The 26403-nt window shown below is 45.4% G+C and overlaps 1 protein-coding gene across 4 annotated transcripts in view; it reads left to right on the forward strand.

Moving 5' to 3' along the window:
• The window catches only part of SLC4A10 (solute carrier family 4 member 10), a 1019075-nt gene that overhangs the window by 777477 nt on the left and 215195 nt on the right, over window positions 1–26403 (forward strand). For all 4 annotated transcript variants that reach the window (XM_078683855.1, XM_078683850.1, XM_078683851.1 and 1 more), the window contains exons 14-15: window positions 16429–16674; window positions 20759–20864. In XM_078683855.1, coding sequence (XP_078539981.1) covers window positions 16429–16674; window positions 20759–20864 — 352 coding nt within the window. The remainder of the gene's footprint in view (window positions 1–16428; window positions 16675–20758; window positions 20865–26403) is intronic.

Raw genomic sequence — 26403 nt, forward strand, 5'->3', positions numbered from 1 at the left:
CAGTTACGGCGCAATAACTTGCAAAAAGGATGGTAGTTAGGTAAACGAGTTAAAACCAGTCGTGCAAAGAATACGGTAGTATATGTTGGTAAACGGGTTGGGGACAGTAATACCGGTTTCCAATTTACGTGCAGTGACCTTCAAAAAGAAGGGGGAATGCGAAGTGGTTTCGGCGAAAGAACCTGGCGGAGTGCTGGTAAAAATAATAAATGGCTGCGCGGTGTCAAGAACATGTGTGGTTGGACAAATAGTTCAGTAATACGAAGGATGCAGACGATGTGACTACAGAGTATCATAGAATGCAGGCAGGATACACAAAAAAAGGGGGGTAAAAAATTACCAAAGCAAGGTCAGGAGCAATATGCGGGTAGACCGGGGATACAGTCTAACCCGGGCGGGATGTTGACCTGAAAGAATTTCGAAAGTATAAGTATGAACCGGGGTTGGTAATTGTGCACGGGCTACAGGTATCGAGGGTAATATTTACCCAGGGAATAACGGCTTTGCACTTCTCAAGTTCGTGAATTGTTTGCCATCGCGGATGGCGAATGTGGCAATTTCTGGAGAGAAAGAGATATCAAAGCAGGACATAGCACCAGAGTGTGATGACAGGAAAGGGGGGAACAAGGGAGAGCAGGATCGGGTATTCACTTATTGGGATAATCAATCAATCAATCAATCAATCAATCAATCAATCAGGTAATTTGTAAAGCGCGCTACCTACCCGCTAGGGTCTCAAGGTGCTGGGGGGGGGGGAGCTGCAGTCAGTGGTCGAAGAGCCAGGTCTTGAGCAGTCTTCTGAATGCCGGGAGGTCTGTAGTCTGTCGTAGGTGGAGGGGGAGGGCGTTCCAGGTCTTGGCGGCGCGGTGGGAGAAGGATCTGCCCCCGGAGGAGGTTCTGTGGATGCGCGGGCCGGCGGCCAGGGAAAGGTCCGCAGAGCGGAGTTTCCAGTTGGGTGCGTAGAAGGAGAGTCTGCTGTTGAGGTAGGCTGGGCCGGTCTTGTGGAGGGCTTTGTGTGCGTGGATCATGAGTTTGAAGGTGATTCTTTGGTCAACGGGGAGACAATGCAGGTCTCTCAGGTGGGGGGTGATGTGGTCTCTGTGAGGGACGTCTAGGACCAGGTGTGCGGAGGCGTTCTTGATTCTTTGGAGTCTGCTGATGAGTTTGGCCGGGGCTTCGGCGTAGAGGGCGTTTCCGTAGTCGAGTCGGCTGCTGATGAGGGCGTGGGTGACTGTTTTACGAGTGTTCGTTGGGATCCATCTGTAGATCTTGCAGAGCATACGGAGGGTGCGGAAGCATGAGGAGGAGACTGCGTTGACTTGGTTGGTCATGCTGAGCGTGGAGTCGAGGATGATCCCTAGGTTGCGTGCGTGGTTGTTCGGTGTCGGGGGGTTCCCAGGGAAGAAGGCCACCAGGAGTCGTCCCACGCCGATGGGTTGGGCCCAAGGATGAGGATCTCCGTCTTGTCCAAGTTCAGCTTGAGCCGGCTTGCCTCCATCCAGTCGGCGACGGCCTTCATCCCCTGGTGCAGGTTGGATTTGGCGATGAGGGGGTCCTTGGTGAGGGAGAGGATCAGCTGGGTGTCGTCAGCGTAGGAGATTATGTTGAGGTCGTGTAGTCTGGCGATACTGGCGAAGGGGGCCATGTAGACGTTGAACAGCGTTGGGCTGAGGGAAGATCCCTGAGGGACGCTGCAGATAGTTTTGGTGGCTCCGGATTGGAACGGGGGAGGAGGACTCTCTGGGTTCTGTCTGTGAGGAAGGAGGTGGTCCAGTCAGGGTCTTGTCTCGGATCCCTGCGTCATAGAGGTGTGTGCGGAGAGTGTGGTGGCAGACGATGTCGAAAGCGGCGGAGAGGTCCAGGAGAATGAGGGCTGCTGTCTCGCCGGTGTCGAGGATGATTCTGATGTCGTCTGTGGCGGCGATGAGAGCGGTTTCGTTGCTGTGGTTGCTGCGAAAGCCAGACTGGGACGGGTCCAAGATGTTGTTGTCTTCTAGGTAGCGGGTGAGCAGGGTGTTGACGGTTTTTTCAATGACTTTCGCTGGGAATGGAAGCAGGGAGATGGGCTGGAAGTTCTTGAGGTCGCTCGGGTCCGCCTTGGGTTTCTTCAGGAGGGCGTTGATCTCGGCCTGCTTCCAGCTCTCAGGGAAAGTGGCGGTTTCGAAGGAGAGGTTGATGATGTTGCGCAGGTGGGGTGCGATGAGGCTGTTGGCTTTGTTGGCGATGTGGTGGGGGAGATGGTCCGAAGGGGCGCCTGAGTGGATGGTTCTCCTGGTCTTGATTATGTCTTCGGTGCTCACGTTGGCCCATGTGGTCAGAAGGTCGTGGTCGGTGGGGTTGGGTGTGCTTGTCGTGGTGGGGTGTGTTGGGTTGATCTGAGTGTTGAAGCTGTTGTGGATGTCGGTGATCTTGTGGTGGAAGAAGGCAGCGAGGGTGTCGCACAGAGCTTGCGACGGCGGGATGTCGTTGGTGCAGGAGCTGGGATTGGAGAATTCTTTAGCGATGTTGAAGAGCTCTTTGCTGTTGTGGTGTTGTTGTCGAGGTGGTCTGTGAATGAGGCTCTTTTGGTTGTTCTGATGAGGTGGTGATGGTTGCGGATGGCATCTTTGTGGGCTACGTGGTTGGCGGGTGTTCTGTCACTGAGCCAGATGTTTTTGAGTTTCCGCAGGCGCGCTTGGAGGCCAGGAGCTCCGGGGTGAACCAGCTGGCTCTCTGGTTGGTGTCTCTGTCGGCGGGTAGTCGTAAAGGTGCTGCGGTGTTGGCGCATTTTTCCATCCAGAGTCTGAGAGTGTGGGCCCCCTCCTCTGGGTCGGTGGGGCTGGTAGGAGGGTCGATTGCGAGGTGAACTTCCAGCAGTTCCTTGGTTACTTTGCCCCAGCGACGGCAGGGGATCTGTGGGGTGCGGTGGTAGGTGACGGCTTTCTGGAAGGTGAAGTGGATGCAGTGGTGGTCGGTCCAGGTGAGCTCGGAGTTGTGGCGGAAGGTGATGTGGGGGCTGGAGGAGAAGATGGCATCGAGCATGTGGCCGGCGATGTGGGTCGGGGTTGTGACGATCTGTTTCAGTCCGAGGGTGGCAAGGTTTTCGAACAGGGTGGAGGAGTTGCTGTTGTTGAGGTTTTCCAGATGGAAGTTCAGGTCGCCGAGCAGGATGTAGTTGGTGGAGGTCAGTGCGTGTGTGCTGATGAAGTCCGCGATGGAGTTGCCAAATTGGGGGCGTGGGCCCGGCGGTCTGTAGACGAGGGTGCCTCTGAGGGTGGTCTTGGGGTCTGTGTGGATCTTGAAGTGCATATGTTCGGCGGTGGTGGGGGTGTTGTCGGTGTTCGTGGAGACCTTGACGGTGTTCTTGTGTATGATGGCGATTCCTCCTCCGACTCCGTTGGCACGGTCTCTTCGGGAGATCTTGTACCCGTCGGGAATGGCCATTGCGGTGTCAGGGGCGGAGGTTTCTTTCAGCCAGGTCTCAGTCAGGAAGGCGACGTCTGGTGCTGTGGTGGTGAGTAGGTCCCAGAGCTCGATGGCGTGCTTGCGTGCGGAGCGGGTGTTGAGCAGGATGCATCACAGTCAGTCGGATCCTGTTGCTATCAGGGCTTTGGCGTCGGTGCAGGTGAAGGTGCAGTTTTGGCAGGTGAAAGGGCCGTGGGTGCGCTTGGGGGTGGCTTTGTAGCAGTTGGAGGGCCGTCCTTGGTTGAGTGTGGCGATGAGGGTGTTGGCGTCGTAGCGGAGTCTTGCTTCGTCTCAGGTGCGGGGGCCAGGGGTTCTGGCGCTGGGCACGGTCCAGGCACGGACGGGCTCAGACGGGCTGCCTTACGCATGCCTTCAGCGCGCCAGCGGCGTGCCCGCGCAGCGGCCGCCATATAAGGGGGAGGTGGGGAGGGCGGGTGAGCTGGGAGGCGAGAAGGTGGCAGCGAATGGGCACGGGGGGGCAGGGCTGCCTGGAGGGCAGCGTCAGGAAGGGAGAAAAACAGCAGGGGAAAACGGGAGGAAACGGCGAGGGGAGAGCGAGGTCAGAAGCAGGCAGGCCCGCTCAGAGGGGCAGCAGGGAGGCTGGCAGTCACACGGGCACATGGGGAGACAGGGGCACAGGCAGCCGAGGTACAGGAAAAAGGGTTAAGGCGCAGGCACTCAGGGGGAATGGCGGCAGTGGAGGCGGCGATCAGGGACACAGACAGCAGCAGGCAGTGAGGAGCAGGCAAGGCTGGCACAGTATAAGGTGGCGCTGCAGCGGAGGGGGGAGCAACCTACCAGAAGGTCAAGGGTCGCCGAAAGCAGGATCGCTCAATATGTCTGGTTCTGCGGTGATCGCTAACGCGCTGCAGTAGCTAGCCGGCTTAAATGTGAGAGTGTCACGTGGGGAGACACAGGAGGGAGTTAATAGAAGAGGTACTAACTCGCCAGCAGTGGCGTGGCGGCCATCTTATAGTGGAGCACGTACATATTGAGTGTGACTGTAACGGGGGAATGTATTGATGGGAATTCATGCGGCTGTTACAGGAAAGAGCTGGCTTGCGTAATAAAGGGTGCACTGTGGATAGAGAAACGAGTTATGTGTATTTTATGGTGATTTCGACTAGTGACATGCATGGCTGCCATCTTGGAGGAAAGTGATGACAGATTGTGACGTGAAAGTCTAAATACATATATATGCCCCCGGGCAGGAAAAAAACAACCAATAAATACAGAACAAATTTCAATTGGAAAAACCAAAGCACTGGATCAATAGTGAACTGGGCTGAATCGGAGAAGTGTCTTATTATAGGAGGGATGTCCAATCTTCAAGTCCGTTACGGATACTGTTGGTGCGTAGTATCCAATTCAGTTCCTATTTATTCAGTAGTTAAGACACATCTGCTCCTCATGGTTTTATAGTAGTAAGGATTGTCCATGTGAATTTTTTCTCATTGTGTCCCATGGCCTTGAAGTGCTCAACTAGAGGTGCATTTGCAGTATTGCATCGGATCCTACTGCGGTGCTGGCCGATGCGAAGCTTGATTTTTTGGGTTGTGTGTCCTACATAGATTTACAGACAGGGGCAGAAGATGGCATACACAACGTTTGATGAATTACAATTGGTGAGGTATCTCATCTCATATTTAAGTGTCTCATACACAAATGTTTTACCTTCAATTGTAGATTCCCAGCTACACAATCACCACACTTCACATGGCCTGTGAGGGTAGAATGGCCCCAAGCGTCATTGATTGTTACTTAAGCTGCGGGTTGGGGTAACGCTGCCCTTGCAAGATGATCTTTGATATTTTTTGCTCTTTTAAAAGCAAACATAGGGCGTTCTATGTATAATTCACCTGCATTGAGTACTGGCCAATGTTTTAATATGCTCTTTTGTATGGCATTGGACGCCGGGGAAAAGGTTGTTACACATATGAGTCTGTCTTGGTGCTTCTTAGGTCTTGGTTCCAAAAGGACCTCCCGGGGACAGTACCAAGCCTGTTTGAGAGAGCGACGTACCAGTTTACGAGGGTAACCTCGGTTTCGGAGTTTATTGCTGAGTGTCTTGGCCTCAGCAAAGTAATTGTCCCTAAAATAGCAATTTTGTTGGATGCGAAGAAACTGTGAGTAGGGGAGGGAGTCTCTCAAGGCGTGAGGGTGGTGGCTGCTATAGCTGAGCAGGGTGTTGCGCTCTGTAGGTTTCCAGTGGAGACTAGTGGTCAGACGGCCATCATTGTGCTTAATTTCAAGGTTGAGAAACGGAATGGACTCTTCACTAACAGATAATTTGTATTTGAGTCCCCCGCTGTTGTTATTAAGCCAGTGAAGCATTTGCGGGAGGGATTCAGCAAAGTCTGTCCATAGCATGAAGATGTCATCAATATATCGTTTCCACAGGGCAATGCCACTGTGGAAAGGATTGGAAGGATTGAGAATGTTGCATGTTTCAATGTTATCCATGTAAAGAATAGCCAAATTGGGAGCGGAAATAGCTCCCATGGATGTCCCACGTACCTGGCCATAAAACTGGTTCTCGAATAAGAAGAAGTTTTTCGTCAGGCAAATTTCCAGAAGTTTTAGGATGAACAAGGTGGGAACATTGTGTGGGCGTGGTCGTATGTTCAGGACTCCCTCGATTACAGGGAATGACTCAAGTTGTGGAATATTTGTATAGAGTGATTCCACATCCAGGGTGCACATAGTGCTGGATGTGGGATCAAAGGGATGTTCTTCTATCATGTTGATCATGGACATGCTGTCTTTTATGAAACACAGGGTTTTGGGGACGAACTCTTTTATAAAAAAAGTCAATGTAATGTCCGAGGGGCTCTAATATGGAGCCACATCCCGAGACAATCAGGCGTCCTGGAGGAGTTTCAGAGTTTTATGAATCTTGGGTAAGCAATAGATCACCGGTATTCTGGGTGCCTTAGTATTGAGAAATTCATGTTCTTTTTTAGATAAATATCCAGATTCAAGGGCGCCATTTGTGACGTCTAAGATCAATTTTTGTATTTCTCTTGTCGGAGTGCAAGGCAGTTTGCAATAATGGTCAGTATTGCTGAGTTGGCGGAGAATTTCGTTTTTGTAGTTGTCTACTCCTTCAATCACAATTCCGCCACCTGTGTCAGCTGGTTTTATGACAAGGGACGAGTTATTTTTGAGTAAGGCAAGGGCATTTTTTTCAACAATAGAAATATTGTAAGGTACAACATATTTTTGGTTTTCCATGAATGTGAGGTCATTGAGAACAAGTTTCTCAAACGTGGGAATTTCGGGTGGGATCATTCCTACAGTTGAGGAAAACTTGGATGGTGGCTTAAATGGGGTGTTAAAGAATTTTGTAGGTGAGGGATTCACTAGGAAGTAGCTATGTAGCCGGATCTTCCTAATGATTCTCAGCAATTCAGTTTGCGCATCCAAGTAGTTTGGACGGATGGTAGGGACAAAAGAGAGCCTTTTGTTGAGCAAGGACAGCTCGCCACTTGAAAGTTGATGTTGAGTTAGATTGAAAATGGGTAGTAGGGCATTGTCTTGCTATGTGTTATCAATAATATTAGCTGGTTCGTCATTGGGGTTAATAGTGGTTACCAACGATAATGTTGGCGGCGAGTGAACCGTTTGCCGCCAGGAGGGTTGGGCCATCTTTGCGGCTGTTTCCCTCTCCCATCCCCTAGGGGTTCCGGTTGGCCTCTGCCTAAAAAATTCTTATTAGAGGGACACGGACTTTCACCTAGGTCAGAGTGTTCAGATCAGTCGACTGAGCTGTACGAGAAACCTACAAGGTTTTGACGTCGATTGAATCTGCCCCAGGGTCTTTGGTTCTGCGGACCACTATAGGATCGATTAGTATAGTAGTCTTTATTTAGATTATGGGTTTGTTCTCTCTTGGGAGAAACTTTTTATGCCCTTTTTGACTTTGATGTTTTTTTTGTTTTGTTCAAACTTGTGAAAATCTTCTATGGTTTTTTGTACTTGATCAATGAGTTTTTTGGCCTCAGTGTTTGTATTTTTCTATTGTATCTGTCTTTCAAGTTCTTGAATTTCTACAATTACTTTTTGTAGTTCCTTGGTTGCTATATCAATCCCAAGCACCATCCAGTGCCTGGAACAGGTGGTACTGATGTAACTAAAGCCAGTGAGGTACTTGGGATTATCGGTAAAGACTCCTGGGATGTTGCAAACGTGCAACCCAACTGGAATTGTGTCAGCTTTAAGATAATCTGTCAGGAGTTTGATCATTTGCGTCAATCTTACTTCCTTTTTCTTGATTTTTTCCATTTCCTCACCTAGGGAGGCACTGGGTTGTCTTGGGGTATCTGTAGAGTCTGAGAGTAAAGACGGACCTTCTAAAATCTTTTTTATGTAGTCAATGGAATAAAGAGGTGGGTGGTCAGACATGCCTAGCAGTTAATAAGGTTAGTTTAATTCATCAAATGCTGTGTATGCCATCTTCTGCCCCTGTATGAAAATCTATGTAGGGCAAACAACCCAAAAAATCAAGCTTCGCATCGGCCAGCACCGCAGTGGGATCCGATGCAATACTGCAAATGCACCTCTAGATGAGCACTTCATGGCCATGGGACACAATGAGAAAAAATTCACATGGACAATCATTACTGCTATAAAATCACCACCGTGAGGAGCAGATGTGTCTCCACTACTGAATAAAGAGGAACCTAATTAGATACTACGCACCAACAGTATCCGTAATGGACTTAATCGTCTTGAAGATTGGACATCCCTCCTATAATAAGACACTTCTCCGATTCAGCCCAGTTTACTATTGATCCAGTGCTTTTGTTTTTCCAATTGAAATTTGTTCCGTATTTATTGGTTGTTTTTTCCTGCCCGGACGCATATATATGTATTTAGACTTTCACGTCACAATCTGTCATCACTTTCCTCCAAGATGGCAGCCATGCATGTCACTAGTCGAAATCACCATAATATACACATGACTCGTTTCTCTATCCACAGTGCACCCTTTATTAAGCAAGCCAGCTCTTCCCTGTAACAGCCGCATGAATTCCAATCAATACATTCCCCCGTTACAGTCACACTCCATATGTACGTGCTCCACTATAAGATGGCCACCACTGCTGGCGAGTTAGTACCTCTTCTATTAACTCCCTCCTGTGTCTCCCCACGTGACACTCTCACATTTAAGCAGGCTAGCTACTGCAGCGTGTTAGCGATCAACGCAGAACCAGACATATTGAGCGCTCCTGCTTTCGGCATTGTCCCAGTAAGTGAATACCCGATCCTGCTCTCCCCTGTTCCCCCCTTTGCTGTCATCACACTCTGGTACTAAGTCCCACTTTGATCTCTCTTGCTCTCCAGAATTTGCCACATTTACCATCCGCGACGGCAAACAATTCACGAGCTTGAGAAGTGCAAACCCGTTATTCCCTGGGCAAATATTACTCTCGATACCTGTAGCCCATGCACAATTACCAACCCCGGTTCAGTTACTTATACTTTCGAAATTCTTTCAGATTCTCATCCCGCCCAGGTTTGACTGTATCCCCGGTCTACCTGCATATTGCTCCTGACCTTGCTTCGGTACATTTTTACCCCCCTTTATTGTGTATCCTGCCTGCCTGCATTCTATGATACTCTGAGGGCACATCGTCTGCACCCTTCGTATTACCGAACTATTTGTCCAACCACACATGTTCCTGACACCGCGCCGCCATTTATTATTTTTACTAGCACTCCGCCAGGGTGCTTCACCGAAACCACTTTGCATTCCCCCTTCTTTTTGAAGGTCACTGCACGTAAATTGGAAGCCGGTATTACTGTCCCTAACCTGTTTACCAACATTTACTACCGTCTTCTTTGCACAACTGTTTTTAACTCGTTTACCTAACTACCATCCTTCTAGCAACTTATTGCGCCGTAACTGTATTGTCAATTGTTTCCGCATGCCCACCACGACAGCCACTCACTGCGCCGCATTTTATGTATGTTAACACCATCACTGTATTTTGACCTCTCTGTGACAGCAACCTAAACAAACCCTAATAGAGGACTTTTCTAAGAGGCTTGACCCTGTCACTGTTTATAGCGTGCATGCACCACTCTGCATGGTTTGACACTTCCCACCACCTTCTCCAGTACTGCCGTATTGAGTTGGTAAGCTCCAGTTTACCAGTATAACGACCATCACACTAAATGCTTTTGAGTCACTGATTGATGGAAATATCAGTACATGCCTAGTAATGTAATTACAATGTCTTTTTCTTCCCCTTCTTTCCCATTTTTTCTCCAATGTTTTATTAATTCCTTTGTTGAATGTTTGTGGTATGAAAGGCAATTGTATAATTTTCAAGACAAACATGGTTTATAATATTGTCCTGAGGATGAAGCCATGTATCTGAGTTTTGGCATCAAAACATCGACACCCCTGTACCATATGTTTTCTAAATACTTACAATGTATTGCACAATGGTACCTTAAAATAATTAAGTCTGTACACTGAATACTAGTAAACAGACAGCCTTGTTCGCTCTTGCCTAAACATTGTTGTTCTGTCTTGTTCTCTGTGGGTCACAGGCTGTGCCCCCTTGACATTACTCTTGATTCATTGTTATTGTTTACATTTTGAAAAATAAATTCCTGTCCGGCTGGACAAAGAACATATTGGCTATTCAGCGTATGTTGATTCTCACCCTGATTTCTCATGTTCTAGGGACCGTTGTCTTTAGTAACAATCTAACGCCCAAGGTCCCTAGTGTATTACCTTTGGGTTCCCTTGTCTCTTTAAACATTATGTATTCTTGTGGCACAATAATACTAATGAGATATGATGCACCAAAGTGTGTGTTTTCACATATACCTGTGTGCATATTAACGTTTTTCCTTTCCAAAAACATCTGGACTGCTGATATTAATTTTTTATAGGTTTAGATTGTAAGGTAGTGCGCCAAATGCATCTAATACCGTTCATTCACCAGGGATTAGTGAGAAGGTATCCTATCTGTGTTTAATGCTTTCTTTATAAATTGTGCCTGTTTTTTTCTTTTGCTCAGAATTACATGTATTAGTTATTGTGCCACATATAAGAGTACACCACAATAAAGCGTGATTTAATATTAAAGATTTCAATTATTGGAATATTTGTACGTTGTAAAACTAATATATTTTTAAAGAGAAATGTTAAGTTAGCATGATCGTGAGCCTTTAGCTATCAGTCGAGACAGTTAATATTAACCTGAAAGTTGTTTTTCTGCATGTTTTTCTCCTCCGCATATGCGGTCTACAGGCATTCATTATTGAATGAAAAAGCACATTGTATCTCAGAGATAGTGAAGCAAGGAAGTACTGGCAAGATCAAATGATTTTATTGAAGAACAAAGGGAAAGTAGTTGGTACTATCAGACAAAGGGAGGAACCAAGGATGCTTTGGAAGCAGAGACTGGAATATGGGAGTAGTTTTCAAGGTGCCAAGTTATTTCTGGGAACTGGAAAACAAATATGATGTCTATGAGGTCATGTTTTCTTGAATGCTCTTTGCGCATTTTAATTAGTGAACCCACCTTAGGTGTAGTCAAATTCTCTTTAGTCTTGGAGAGAGACAGACCTCTCTTGTTATCTCTGATTGTGTGACTTTAAGCTATACACAACGTTTTGCCTATAAAACTTCTACAGATGTTCTGAGGCTGACAACTTTCTTGCTACCTTAATTCAATAGGGTTTTCCCTATCCTTAGGTTATTTGGGGTTTACTATATGCTGCAAATCTTTTCCATGTATGGGGAGAATGATCAAAACCATTCAACAAGTCATCAAATCTTTTTCCTTATTTTTTGTATTGCCACTACTGAGATCCCTATATGTTTTTTGCTGTTGAGGACCAATATTGTAAGAGGCTTTGCTCTCCTTTTGGTAGTTTTTATACTTTTATACCATGTTTTTGAGATTAGTATGGCTTTGAGTTTGTAATGAACCTTTTTAATGTCAGGTTCCTGACACAGACTTTTATAGTGTGGTCCTAATGATCATACTGTGCCTTAACATTTAAATTGTTGTTAACTACTCTTCCCCTCAGGCTACCACAAAGGTCTATTGACCAGAGTTGAGTGTTCTCATAGTTGATGTTAGAGACACATTTCACTCATTCAACAAAAACACATGGTTCAATTACTATTGGCAAGCAAACAAAACCCTGGATGAATAGGTTTCTAGTTGCTGCGATAGCGAAGTATCTAGGGGCCAGATGTAGGTCGGCAAATACCGGTCGGTAACGGCCGATTTCGGCTGTTACCGACCGGTATTTGCTAATGGAGATGTAGGGGCCTTAAAATATACAGAATCGGTATATTTACCGATTCGGTAAATTTACCGATTCTGTAAAATACCGAATCGGTAAATTTACCGAATCGGTAAATCCAGATGTAGGTGGCACTGAAAACAGTGCCACAGGCCATTACTGATTCGTTATTTACCATGTAATTTTATTGCATGGTAAATAACGAATACCTGTGCACATGCACATCTGTGCATGTACACCTGTGCCATGTGGCACACATGCCAAAATCAGGGGTGCAACAGGGGGTCAAAGTGACACCCTGTCAACCTTGCAAAATCGGTAATTTTATTGAATCGGTATTTTCCGATTCGGTAATTGACATTGTTTCCTATGGGCCTCCATAGGAATCAATGGCAATTACCGAATCGGTAAATACCGATTCGGTAATTACCGAATCATACAGATTCGGTAAAAATTACCGATTTTTACCTACATCTGATTTACCGAATCTAGAATAGCGAATCGGTAAAATTCGGCATTCTAGAGTCGGTAAATCAGATTTACCTACATCTGGGCCTAAGTATTTATAATCTTGTTAACCAATATTGCAAAAGTAACCCGTTAGATCTGGCACCATTGGCGTGGGTCTCCCTTCCATTTGCTGCTGTTGCCTCCTGTGTTTTTGCTATGTTTTCGCTGGTCTGGATGCTTAGGGCCCTTTGCCACTGCTATTCAGTTGCTGAGATATCTAAGTATTTATAATCTTGTTAACAAATATTGCATAAGTAAACCAATATATGTTTTTATGAGTCATGTTTATTTTAGGTTTTAAACTGTTAATGTCCACTTTGCCTTTTATGTTTTTATCAGATATGTATGATATTCTCATTGGACAGCATATTGTTGCTAATATTTGTTGTCAATTAACTTGTTTGTGTTCTTTATAAAATTCAATTAAATACATTGAACCATAAAAAAATGCTACCACCAAAACACTGTGGACATTCAAATAAATATTACCCCTAAGGCCATCAATATGAGTGGGAAGGAATGTCCCATTATTTCTCAGCTCAGGAATTATTGTTTCCGGGGGTCACGGTAAATTCGTAGGCTGTAAAATCATCGGGATTACAACATTTTGGGGCATAACATGCAGGAATCTGAGCCTCTATGTCAACTCTTACATGCTTTCTTCCAGTGTTTCATCAGGAGGTGTTGACAGTTTTTAACATACCAAACACAACTCATGATTCTGGTGGGTCCAGTTACTCCCCACAACCAGCCTACTGGAATTACCAGGCCACTCATGAAGTGATTTGATGGCTCCTGCACTGTGTCAAAGGAACAGACTTACCATCCCAATATACTTAATTTTGATTGTGACCCATTTATGTTTCAAACCAATTTCAGCCATTCCTAGTCGCAATATTCTTTATTTACGTGTGCAACTGACAACAACCCCACTACTAACGTAAAGTTGTCACCAGTCTGACAAACCACCACTAACCATCACGTGGTCACTATTGGACTCAGTGATGCCACGGACTAGTTGATACAAACCTGCCCAACTACACCAACTAAAGCATTCAGCGTTAGTTTTACCTTGTAACTCCATGCATTGGCAGTGCCAATAGGCCAGAGGCAGCCAATAAAAGCCAGACTGGATGGATCTGCCAATGCTTGTTTATCACGGTCACCAAAAGAGGCATTTCAGTAGGCAAAAAGATGCATACTATCAGTATAAAGGTGCTTAATTATAGTTTTGCAGGCTTTCAATGATAAAACTAGGGGGGAGAGCTACTTGTCCTTTTTTTGTGCATTGCCTTGATGAAAAGAGCAAGACCTCATAATGTATTAATGATTTACATAAGCTCTAGTGGAAAGACATTTTAGCAGAAGTGTACTTCCTGACCTGTGTGTCGTACGTGAAACTAGAATGAGGGTAGAGATATCCCGAAAAACGTAATGAAACAGAAGTAGTGATATAGTTGCAGATCTTGGATTCCACAGACTTCATAAAAAAGCATGAAAATTACAATCGTGACAAAGTTTATGAAATGTGAAATTCCTTTTTTAATTGCCACAAACATCTCTTCAAACACATGTTGCGGTTGAGAAAAAGCACCAAATGTACATTGTACACATTAGATATGTCACATTATGTCTGGAGATTGTTTCCTCTGCAAAACAAGATAATTCATTTAAAGATGTGTTATACTACTTTGTCAACTAAAACGCTGCAAATTAACGCTTTGCATGTTTTTTCAGCAAAATAAATTAAACATCCTCAGATATTATGTTCACTTCTGTTGTTGAAATAAAAAAAATAGCTAAGCAGAAGAAAGATATATAGATTTAATTTTCCACAGTTAATAAAAATCATTTACTTAATCGAATTAAAACATTATCATGCATATACATAAGTACAAAAACATTATTACATATTAAAATATCAGCAGTATTCAGTGCAAAACAGGAAGCAAAGGGAGCCCCAAACCGTGGTTCAAAGCCTCAAGAATAGAGATAAAATCCACATTCTTGTTGTTTATCTTTCCTACAGTAAAACTAAAAGCAGAGTGAAACATTAAAACTAATTACAGAATCATTATAAAACATGGAAGAATTCAAATCTATACTTCCACTGTGCCATCAACCACGGAATTTGTAAAAATATAATTAAGGACCAATCTTCCCAAAAATGACCACAGGGGGTCACACAGGTTATTTGTTATAATAAAATTAAGGCCCAATCTGCCCTTGATTGACCGAAGAGGGTCACCCAGTTTCTGAAAATCAAAGTTTTAGAAAGAATACCGCAGTAATTTTACCCTCACTGCAACATTGATGAGGTTAATTATCATCCTCAAGGCCTAAGGTACTTGTTATGTAAATGTAGTATACTTGTAAAGCGCACAGCTGCCCCAGCAACGGGGCGTCCCGGCGCTGTATAACTCTGGGGAACCTGTCCTGGCTTTCCCTGTGGGATGGTCCCTTGCTGGGAGTCCCCAAGGTGGAGCCAGGCATCCCCGGAATTGGTGGGGCCGTTGTGGAGATTAGGCAAGCTAATGCCCAGAGTTGCCGAGTGGAACCCCTGATTAGAGTAAGCACCGAAGCAAGAATTATCAAGTCCGCTGACCAAGGTCCATGACCCTGCCGTGTCAGGAATTGAACCCTGGTCCCGGGCTGACTTCTGCTCTCAGGCCTGCCCATTTAACCAGTGAGCCACACTACTCCACACAGCAAAGATTTCAAAAATATTGATGTTAATTGCGTGGAGTCTCCCGTAAACAGGTTTCCAACCATAACCATAATTGTTTATGCAAAGAGAGCTTTCCACAAATATTCACAAAATAGGTTGATGAGTCTGTGGGGTAATTTCATCAGCAACATGCAGACCATACGAAGCAGAATAATGATATCTGTGACAAAGGTACAGAACAACAAAATAGAATAATAATTTTACTTTCAGAAGTGACAATGCACGTATTTGTCTAGCTATTAAAGCAGAATAAAAATGTACTACATTGGAGGAAGCAGTGGCACAGCTACAACTTTAGCTGCCCTAGGCGGCCTGCATTTAAGTGGGGTGTGCTGGCGGATTCTCGCAATGGCTGCAGGTAAGGTGGGGATGGCGATTCACTTGTGCCTGCCACCCTGCGGGGTATATATTTTTATGAACTATGTAGCAAGTGCATTTGAGTACTTTAAAGTATTGGGCCCAGCAGTTGTCCTCTGTCTAGGAAACCCATCTCTGTTCAGCCTACCATATTTAAAGTTGTCTGGTCACAATGTTTTCATACACTTTACGATGGGAGCAACTTCTGGAAAAAAACGACAACCAATCCTATATTTGGTCAGCACTTTTTGTTTATTTTTCAGAGAAATACCCGCAAAGCGGTAATATTTGGAAACTAAATTAATATCCTTGATGTGCTGTGAGTTTTCTCCGTGCGCATGAGGGACGTTTGAGCATTTTTCCTATCCAGGACCACCACCACACAATGCATGGTACACCTGGGTAGAAAAAAAAGATGGTGAACATAGTCTCAGACAGGCCTCCCTACTTCGGGCAGCATTTCCACACCTTTTACCCAAGAGAGTATCCTGGCTAGTGTTTCCCCAACAGGGAGATTATTCTGATCCCAGCTAGAAAGCCCACCGTCCCTCACACTCTAAACCAAGCAGGGATGCAAGAGGTTGTTGGACACAAACTACCCTTTTTTTCATCCATTTTTAAATCATGACCCAAATGTAATTATTAAAGCTAGGCAAAACCGCAGTTTTAGCATTCATTGACAACTTGAAAAAAATGGGAGCTCAATAGAGTTTCTGGTGTTCAGATTAAATAGACAAATGTGAAGACAGAATAGGCCTGCTTCTTCTCATCTACATTTTTCATGCATTATCTCTCAGTTTCAGTATAGTCTGATTGTAACCTCTAGGCTCCAATGAAAATGCTTCATATTCATCTCTCCTAGCTTCTCTGTACCAGACATTTCTTAAAGCCTATAGCTTTAGTCAAGGTAATGTTTTCTTTTTCATCTGCATGTTATCACTCAACACACCAAGCCTCATTATGTATATTATGCTTGTAATCTTATTGAGGCCCTGCTACCTGTAGAGCCTGACTTGGAAACATAATTCGCTGAGTTCTGATAAATGTCAAAATGATCTACTTATATTGTGTTTATGCAAATATCTTAAATGTTCTCATATATTTCTTTTCAGAGATTATGATCTCTCGTACCTTTCCTTGAGGGCAAGCATTGGACTATGGACAGCTATCTTCTGCCTTATCCTTGTTGCTACAGATGCAAGTTCGCTCGTCTGTTATATTACAAGGTTCACAGAAGAAGCCTTTGCCTCTCTCATCTGCATAATTTTTATCTATGAAGCAATAGAGAAGCTGTTTCATCTCGGTGAGACATATCCAATAAACATGCACAATAATTTGGAACAACTAACACAATATTCGTAAGTGATATGCTTTTTATCTGTTTCCACAGTTCAGGATTTTATGTTGGTACATACATGAAATGTTTATGATGTAAACCACATTTTAATGTGAGTTTCAATCGATTAGGTTCATAACAAATAGCACGATTGTATTGTTAAGTATTTTGCATTGTAGTAGCAATTGTATTGGGCATTATACTCTTTATATGGCCGCATTCAATTCGCTGGGGAATTGTAGGCTGTTGCTCCAAACATTGTGTTTGTTAGTTCAATTTGAGTTTATATGGTGGCCTTGATGGGAAGAGATTTGGTGTTGTACATAATTAAAGGGATGCACCTATCTTGCTGCAAACAGGGTTGGGGATCCATTTGGTACATTGTGTTGTCGTAATTTGCCACTTGGAAGACTCCTGGAGAGGGTCAGGGGGTCAGCTGGGGAGTGAGGTTGCTGTATGACGTTCTGATTTTTTCTGCAATAGAGGTTTGAGAGGTTGTTACGCAGATCTTGTAATGGGCTGGTGTTGCCAGTGACCGCTGTAAGTGTGGTGAAGTACTTGACAGTTGCATAGATATCTTTGCAGCTTTTAAAGCTGGTGTTAACTCATTTGACTAGGGCCTTCTGTTTAGTTTCTCAGATAAGCTGTTGGTACCCTCTCTAGGTGACTTTGAAAGAGTCTTTTTCTGCTTTCCCTTTCTTGGTTCTCCATTTCTGTTCCTGTTGTTTGCAGTGCTGTTTGGTCACTCTGAGGTCTTCATTGTACCAGCGAGCTTATATTCTAGTTTATGCTTTATGGCTTCTTTGATGGGGCGCAGGGTGTCGGTGCAGTTGGTGATCCACTTGTTGAAGTTTTTCTCGAGGAGGGCAGTCATCCAATCCACTTCTGTTAGGTTGTTCTACCTGTCAGTGTGCTTTGCCCGCAATGGGGTTTATTCTGTGATGATGAATGCTGATTGTGAAATTGACTTTGGCGTGGTCCGTCCAGGTGATGTGTCTTGGTGTGTTGATCGTGGTGAAGAATGTGAAGATGGGCTTGTGGATGTGTCCAGTGATGTGGGTGGTCTCAATGACATGTTGGTTTAGTCCCAGGTTTTTGAGGTTGTCGAGAAGGGTAACTAAGTTGGGTTAGGTCCAGCCTTTTAGAAGGAAATTGAGTTCTCCTATAGGGTTGAAAGCACTTGAATCGAGGATAAGGGAAGCAATAAAGTCCAAAATGGTGCTTGCACATTTGGCTTGTTGGCCAGGGGGCAGTAGACTAGGATTACTCCCAGGGTGAACTTTGCTGTGAATTGTGGTTTAAAGTTGAGGTGTTCCATGTAGTTTGTTTCAGCTTGAGCTGAAGTGGTGCAGATGAAGGTATCTTTGTAGATGATGGAGAGTCCCTCTCCGGGCCTGTTTAGGCAGTTTTCCCTGGAGAACTTCTACCCAGCAGGAATGGTGGTAGCTATGTCTAGAATTGAGGCTGTGGTCAGCCATGTTTCACTGAGGAAGAGGAGGTTCGAGCGGCGACGCTCAACAGATCCCAGATCGCTGTGGCATGCTTGCTGAGTAATACACATGCATGATACTGATGTGCGAAGGGTGTAGGAGTGTTTGCTGGTAGGTATTTGAGTGCGTGTAGGGCTGAAGTTGTGGGTATGACCTTGGTTGGAATTATAGGAGCAGTGGTTCGGTGAAGTGGCAGAGGGAGCAGGTGAAAACTCCTTCCGTGTCGTGTTGTGCCTCAGCAGAGGGTAGTGGGAAGTCTGGGGTTCAAGGCGCTAATGAGAGCAGCGAGATAGTGAAGGGTTGAAGGATTACCAGGGTTTCGGGTGCTGGGTGTCAAACTTCCCATTCCATTCCCCAACAATATTAACTTAAAAATTACAGAATAATTGTAAACACATTATACTTTAAAAAAAATGAAACAAGCATTAGAATATTTCTAACTTCTAAACAGAATATATCGAACATATATCGAACATATAATGAATTTACAGAAAATGATATTTAATGCAACTATAATTAAAGTAAATGATATTATATTAAATAATGTTTAAAAAATAAAGCATGTACCTTAAAAAAAGATATTCTTACCTTCTATAGTCAGTACTACAATACTTTTAAGATGTTGATATTTTTAACACAATATTTTTAAATAGTATTTTGGTCATTCACAGTATATTCAAGTGCTGCTTAGAATAAAAACTATTTTAAGATGCAGTGAATATGATTTGAGGAATTATAATGGGCATATGTTTGGTCTCACTCTTGTTTTACCTTATTTTGAGAACTTTTCCCTGATGTCCCAGCATAGTCAGTTGGTACTGGCCTCATTGATGACAATTAAGGTTGTGTACCAGTGGTTTCCCGATGCCGAAGCACTTGTGAATTCAAATTGAATAACCATATGCTCCATTCAGCATTTTGACACTCTCAAGTTAACTGGATGATACTCAGTAAACTCAAGGAGGTGATGTGAAGCTAGACACCCAGAACACAGTAACCACAACAATCTCACTCAATAAGGCTGCCTTTCTCTTAGGCCAGTTACAATATGAAACTAACTGCAGTGGGATGCCTGCCCTCCTCTTAAACAGCATGCCCCGTCTGCCACCTGTAGTGAAAGGCAAACAAGCGGCTTCAAAGGCAGGTCAGCCTTTCACATTGAAGTCTCAAATGGCTTCTGAATCACTAGGAAAAGGGGGTGGGATAGAGAAGCTTTCTCCTTCCTTATGACTTATTAGGCGCTGTTTATCATTGGCTCGCTGTTGCATCTGTGATCATAAGCCATTGATACAATTTACTAATTTCTGAAAAGGAGTGGTATCCATGTATAAAGGGATACAGTTTGCGAGGGATATCTCCCGCAAAGTGAACAAACCTGCAGCATCAGATGTAGCAAACAACGATCTGCATGTCGCCCTCAATATCACTTTGTATTTTGATTTTTTTTTCTCCATTTACAGTCCTGTCCCTCTGAGGATTAGAGGTTTCAGTTATGCCATTTTGCTATTGTGAATGCAGGGATGGAGATGTGTCTTCATAATGTGATGCATATTTTCTACAAATTCTTGGAAAAGGCCATTTTGCCAAGTTCCAGTTTGGTACCTCTGATACAGTGGAAACAAAAATAATTAGATCACATCGGGACTCTGTGCCAAACCAGTTACTGATTTGTGTACAACTTCTTAGTACAACTGGCCGGTGATTTCTTTAGGAAAACATGCAAGTTTAACTACTTAAAAGCAACTGTAATCAGTCTCTCTCTTTGTTAGTCAAAGTTACTGAATACTTTCATTCAGCATGCATCAACTTCCGAGACATATCTTTTTATTCTTGCTGGCCTTCTTGCTAGCTGGTCTGCTTAGTATCCATAAGAGAACTGAAAACGTTATGCATTGTGCAGTTCAGTCTCCATAGTTATAGTGAAGCAATTCTCTCAAATATTTCAGACTTCATGTTGATGGACATCTCCTGAAACATTGACGCAAAACCTGAGTCCCCTCTATCAAGTAACAGAGAAGGGACCAGATGATAGGCCTTAAGGACCTATTTGGACTTTTGAGGCAAGGATACTCTATCACTTATGTGGCAAAAGCTTCGTCCACTGTATTATATAATTACACTTTTCCTTTCAGTCTGCTTTATTGTCTCCACAAGCTCACAACCAGACAATCAGGAAATTCCTCCTTAAGGCAAAGAACATATTCCCCCTCCCTGCCTTTCTTAATTTACACATTCGGGAAAGAGTGTGACACACCTTAATTCTCGAAGCCCACATAAAAATAACAAAAGGTTCTTTGGCCATTAAATGAGCCCTATTATAACACTATATTATTATAACACTTTTCGGTATTCTTTTTAGATATACCGGAAACAAACACTACATACGTAAGTATGGCAATATCTAGTGAAGACTTTAGTTTGGTGCTTGGTTTAAATAGAAATGCAAATAGAGAATAACAGAAAACCATAAAAAGAAAGTTATGTTTTAAAACATTCTAAGAACATTCAGCTACGAAAATGGCATGAGCAAGTCATAAAATTATTATTTCAAAGAAGGCATCTTTGGCAGGTGAATGTAACTGATGAATGATGTAAACCCACCTTTTTTATTCTTAGATGCAGCTGTGTGGTGCCAGGTGACCCAAGCAATAAGACCTTGAAGGCATGGCAGGAAGAGAACATTACAGTATCTGACATACAATGGGACAACTTAACTGTGTCAGTAAGTACATCCCTTCAATCAAATAGTAATTCATTTACAACATATGTATGCCATTTTAAATGGGTGAGTAACTATAAATTATTGCGTTTGAATTATTCTCCGTGCTAGGTAGTGATCATTGCTACAGGAAAGAATATGCTGAATCTTTGAATAGTTATTGTTTTTAAGACTTTATTTCAAAAGAAGCAAAATAAATAGCTGAATACATCTGAAAGTATAACAATAGATCTGATTTGGTAATCTAGGGTCGGTCTGTAGACAAATAACAAACACATATATCAACTGAAAAACATGTAACCATCCTTTGCGGCAAATTTAAGACAGCAGCAGGTTTTGAGATTCCCATTGCAGCTGTTTTCCCAGTAGACTATTCCTTGCAGAGCACAGGATGCGTGGGAAAGCGTTAAGATCTTTATTTTAAATCCAATTTTTTTTCATTATGCGACAGGACCCATTGCCACAAATAATACAATGAGTTAGGTATTGCAGCACCTTGAATTTGGAAAGGAGCATGATACCTATGAATGAGAGACAGGCGATGCAGAAAATAGAAGAGTGATGAAGGGCATTATTGTCATTGGTACTGCGGAAAGAGCGGCACCGGGGACCCCAGAGGTGGTTAGTTTCCTGGCCTTGTTTGCTGCGGGTACCACAACTCATTCTGTTGTGTCCTTTGGGATCAGTGTAGGCATTGTGCCATTGATTTGATTCATGATTCCTCTCTAGGGGTTTAGATAATAGCCTTCTGAGGGAAGAGGTGTGTGGTTTGCGTGCATTATACTATCAAGGCTGGCCCCGCATCTGACATGAAGTGCATGCACAGTACACTGCAGGCGGCAGCATCTCATCACTGAAGTGAGCTGCATAGTAATTGGTTGACAGGTAGGAAGGTCTTCAATGAAGCAGTAGTCAATTAATTACAAAAAACGATCGCTTACCAACATTCGGGTCTCCAAACCAACTAGGCTGCTGCCAGTTCAGCATTTTGCAATATTCATGAAATTTAAGAAGGTAGGAGGTAATTATGATGCTATGTGACTGGCTTCGAATGCAGGGGCGGTGTCCCACAAGGGAGAGCAGACCACCAACCCTGAAGTCACATTCACAAACTGAAAACCTTTTGAAGCAAGCAGTGTCCCTGTCACATTCTCATCAGTTGTTTTATGCTGCAATTGCATAGTTATCATGGTAGGGGTAGTTCCTCATTGGCCAGGTTGTCACAAGGGGTGCGACCCATTGTGACAACCTGGCCTAGAGGAACTACTCCTCCCATGATAACTATTGAACTTACTTCTGGGAGGAACACTGGTGTAGGACCTCTATAAAAAACAAGCTCTTAATTCCCTCTTTTGATTTAGAGTTTGCTACAGTTGCAGCCACAAAGAATTGATACGTTTCATTGAGATACACAAACCAAATGAGGATGGCCTGGGTATGTTTTTTCGGACTCGCAATAGGGGTTTAACACATAATGAAACATTGTTTTGAATTTGGAAAAACTAACCTTTTTTTCAAATCACACTATTTGTGACTGCTAAAGTGTTTCATGGATCTGCATGTAGAGTTAGTGGCTTTTCCACTCGGTGTAAAAGAACTTTGAGAGCTCATCTGACCATTCACCCAACAGTATGTCCTCTAGTAGGGAAGCTGTGGACAGCAGCTAAGGACAGGTGACATGAACTAGTTAAGACTAAGAGAGCAGTTTTATGGTATGCAGATGTTGTCCACTGGCCTTTGCTCCTACATCAAGCACACTTGTGTGGGAGAACAACAACTTGCATGAAGCAGTGCATTACCACACAAACGTGCAGCTGAAGATTCTCAGGGGATATTCACAAGGACGTAACTCCAATTTATCCCCACCTTACTGCATCAAAAGTTTAGATAGATTTAACACCCCTTTCACAAGCTGGTGCCAACTGCGGACATCACCAGTATTCCCTTGATAACTGCCCCAAAATTCACCTCCATGGTGGACACCACTAACTAACCGTAAGGAGATGCAGAGTAGGCATTCCCGTGCAAAAATACACAAAAGAAACCACACCACCACTTTCACATGAACTGCCATATCTGCGATGCCAAATAAAAACAGACGATAAGCCACGGTAGCAGCAGGGAATTAACACCTGCCTCTTGCTGGTGCTAAGCAGGACGACTACCCACAGCAGGAAAGCGGGCCCAGCCAAGAGCCACACCTGAAGACCCACAGATATCATAGAGACAACAACCATGCAGCACCGATACCCATGAGGGTCCCAGCATCCCCCGCCACCACCCGAGATCCCTCCCGGGCTTCCTCCTGGACATGCACATACTGTGCACGACACAAGAGCCACAAAAAGTGCATGATGACGCACAGAGCCAAAATAAATACACATATGTGTGGCCAGAAGAATGAGAAACAGTCACACAGCATTGAAGTAACAACCAAAAACTTTATTGAAACACAACAATGTGTAACTGTTAGAAAGTGGTTCTGACACTATGGGCCGCCCGGAGTTTTCGCTTTTTGCACACCTAATTGTTGAGCTTTCATTGTGGGGGAACCTCATATTCTGGGACTCACCCACAGTGAACTCAGAATGAAGGAGACTGCATGGAGATTTTACTGGTGTCCACCTGGCTTGACTAGGCCGCTGCGCAGCAGCTGGAGTATGTGGCACTGTGCTGGTTACATGCAGACAAGGGTGTACATGCGTGTGCACACGTGTAGGGGCTGCGCAGGGGAGATTTCTAGCGTGCGCAGTCCAGGAGCAGCTTCAGAGTGGATGGTGTGGCAGGACTTATGCAGAATTGGGTGGTGACATGGAATAGGCTTTATAACCTGGGAAGGGACATGCCAGGGAAAGTCAGTGTGTTTTACTGTGTTTTTACTTCATTATTCCCCCACAGGGATGTGGGGCCCATGGCTAAAATGACTTCCACAAAGCCTACATATTCCAGACACGCACTACAGTCCAGTGTAGCAGATGTGAAAATGAGTATTCTGTAGCGTCCAAAGTCATATTTGTACTGCTTTTGGGTCATCCAGAAATGTCATATTTCTCTGAGTCCCTGGCTGGGGTCTGGCCATGGCAGGTTAGATTAATGACCTTTCTTCCCAGAGCGCAGATCTTCCCTCCAAGGAGAAAAGATAGGTGGAGCTAAAAGCCAATCCATCAACTGCTGTCGCTGGGTGCCAGGCACCACTTTGCACCCAGGAAGGAAGGCAGTGAGGGGAGAAGGAGTTGGTTTTCAGAGGCCAGGTGGCCAGAGACACTGGACGACGCCATTTTAAACAAACTCAGAGGCTGGACAAGAAGGAGGGAGCCAGGGCAGGGAAGTGATGTGTCGCTGTTTGATAGGACACACAGAGACTTCCTGCCAGCCCCTACTCAACTTTTAAAAAGTCCTTGCACAGGAAGAGAAGCTCTCTCTGGGGTGAGGTCTGCGGAGGCGAAAGGTGCTGGAGCCTGGCAATGGGCATTTGGGAGGAGGCACCCCCTGACTGCCCCCAGGGCCCTAACAGCACCAGAAGAAGATCCCAGGACCGGTGCGCAGAAGCAGTGGCCTCTGCGCAAGGAGAAGAGAGGCGCAGGAGAAGAGCCAGGCGAAAGGCTGGCGCAGGGAGCCTGAGAAGACCGCTCCTGCAGAATGCACCCTCTTGGAAAGCAAAGGAGAGTGCTCCCAGTGGCTGGGGGATGACACCAGGAGCAAGAAGACGTAAAAATGGGGCGGAGCAGACCCCCAGGGGCTGAGATATGGCCCCCGGAAGGTAGGCGACCTTTGACCCCTGAGAAGACCGACGACGAAGTGCGTGGGGCTCCGCCGCCGGTCTCAGAGATGCCCTTGGGGTGGGTCAGGTCCCGGGGGCTGCCCCAGGAGAAGCAAAGTCAGAGTGCGCTGTCCCGCACCCCGTGAGGTGTCCCCCAGCGGGGTGCCAGGAGCCCAGCCTAGCCCCCGCTGAACCTGAGGCTGGGCCCCGAAGCGAAGCCGGGAGCCCCGTGAAGATTCACCCCTACGGGGTGCCAGGAGCCCACCCTGGCCCCCGGCGAATAGGAGACAGGGCCCGGGACCCCATCCGGGCCCCAACGAGAACGAGGGAAGTCGGGGGGGCACCGTCGCGTCCCCCCGTGAGGTTGGCCTAAGGGCCTGGGACCCCATCCCCGGGCCCTGAAATGCGACTAGAGGAGGGGGGGAGTGCAACGTCACTCCCCCGAGGCAGGCGCAAGCTTCCGTGTCTGCCCGCTCCAGCGGGCAGACCACAACTGCAAGGCCGGCTCCCGTGGCAGCACACAAGGGTGCTGGCCATGCGGGGAGCCAGCGGGGGCAGCCGGGAGGGGGCTCCCCAGGCTCCCCTCCAACGATTTGGCATGCGGGGGTCCCGGAGGGGACCGGGACCCCCAAGAAGAGTGAAAGGAGGTGCCAGGGGCCTGGCTGGGACCGGGCCCCAGAAAATCGGCGAATCGGCCGGGGGTGGGCTCCCCGAGCCGAATGACTTACCTGGGGGTCCGGGTGGGACTGGGCCCCCCACCGAGGCCCCAGAAAGCGGCGAAGCGCCAGCGCGGCTCTCCCCGGCACAGTGGGAGAGACGCTCATCTATTATTCAGAGGAAGGAGCACAATCTCCCTATAATGCCTTGCCAGGCATTTGGAAGCAGGCCGTTTTGATCCTTGGCGGTCCCCCAGAGGGGGGTCACCCTCAATGATGACAAGGTGCTGGGGGGAGCTGCTGGAGAAGCGCAGTCTCCTCCCCCCCAGCATGAAGAGACAAGTCCCCCGAGGTGTCCTGGGGATTTGAAAAGAATAACCCCTCCAGGGCTCAACCTGCATTTAACACCTTCTGGGCTGGGACTTTTGTTCTTCAGCTGAGGGGGTTTTGATAATTTCATCAAGGAGGAAAGGGCTGAGTGGGGGATGTCTGGAGAAGGGCATCCCCTGGAGGTGAAGAGTGTAATTGCACCGAAATGCATTTATTAATGGTTATTTCTTTTCAAGAGACTGATGTTCCATCTGAAGTACTGGTTTAAGGTGATGTCATAAGCAAAGTGGATTTAAGTGGCTAGACACTCCTGCTAGGGTGTCTGACTGTATTTACTTAATCCTGTGATCATCTGTGATGCCTTTAGGGGCTGTAATTGCAATGCACTTTTTAATGATAAACCAATGTGCTGAGTACTGTCATTCTAAAGTGTGCGTACACATGTATTCTTGCTGCTGCGCTTAGGTGAAGACCCCAGACTATTAGCCCTTAAGATGTAGAGGTGCATACTGTATTGTCAGTAGGAGATGCTCAGTCAGGGTCATGTGTCACCAAGGCAGGTGTAGCCTGTTTAATGCTTGTTGAGGTAATGGGGGGGTCGCCACTGGGATGGTGCCAGTACGCAGGGTCCTCGTTCCAGGTTAAGACCAATTTACTGCATTGGGGGCAAGATGATGTGCATACATGGGAGTGGTGGTACTAGACCCCACCCCCCTGCAGGAAGAGTAGAGATGGTGTGCAATGTCACAAAGTAATTCCATCAGCTTATGTATATTTGTAAATTGGTGTATAGTAT

Source organism: Lissotriton helveticus, chromosome 3_1, assembly GCF_964261635.1.
Source record: "Lissotriton helveticus chromosome 3_1, aLisHel1.1, whole genome shotgun sequence".
Classification (NCBI taxonomy): Eukaryota; Metazoa; Chordata; class Amphibia; order Caudata; family Salamandridae; genus Lissotriton; species Lissotriton helveticus.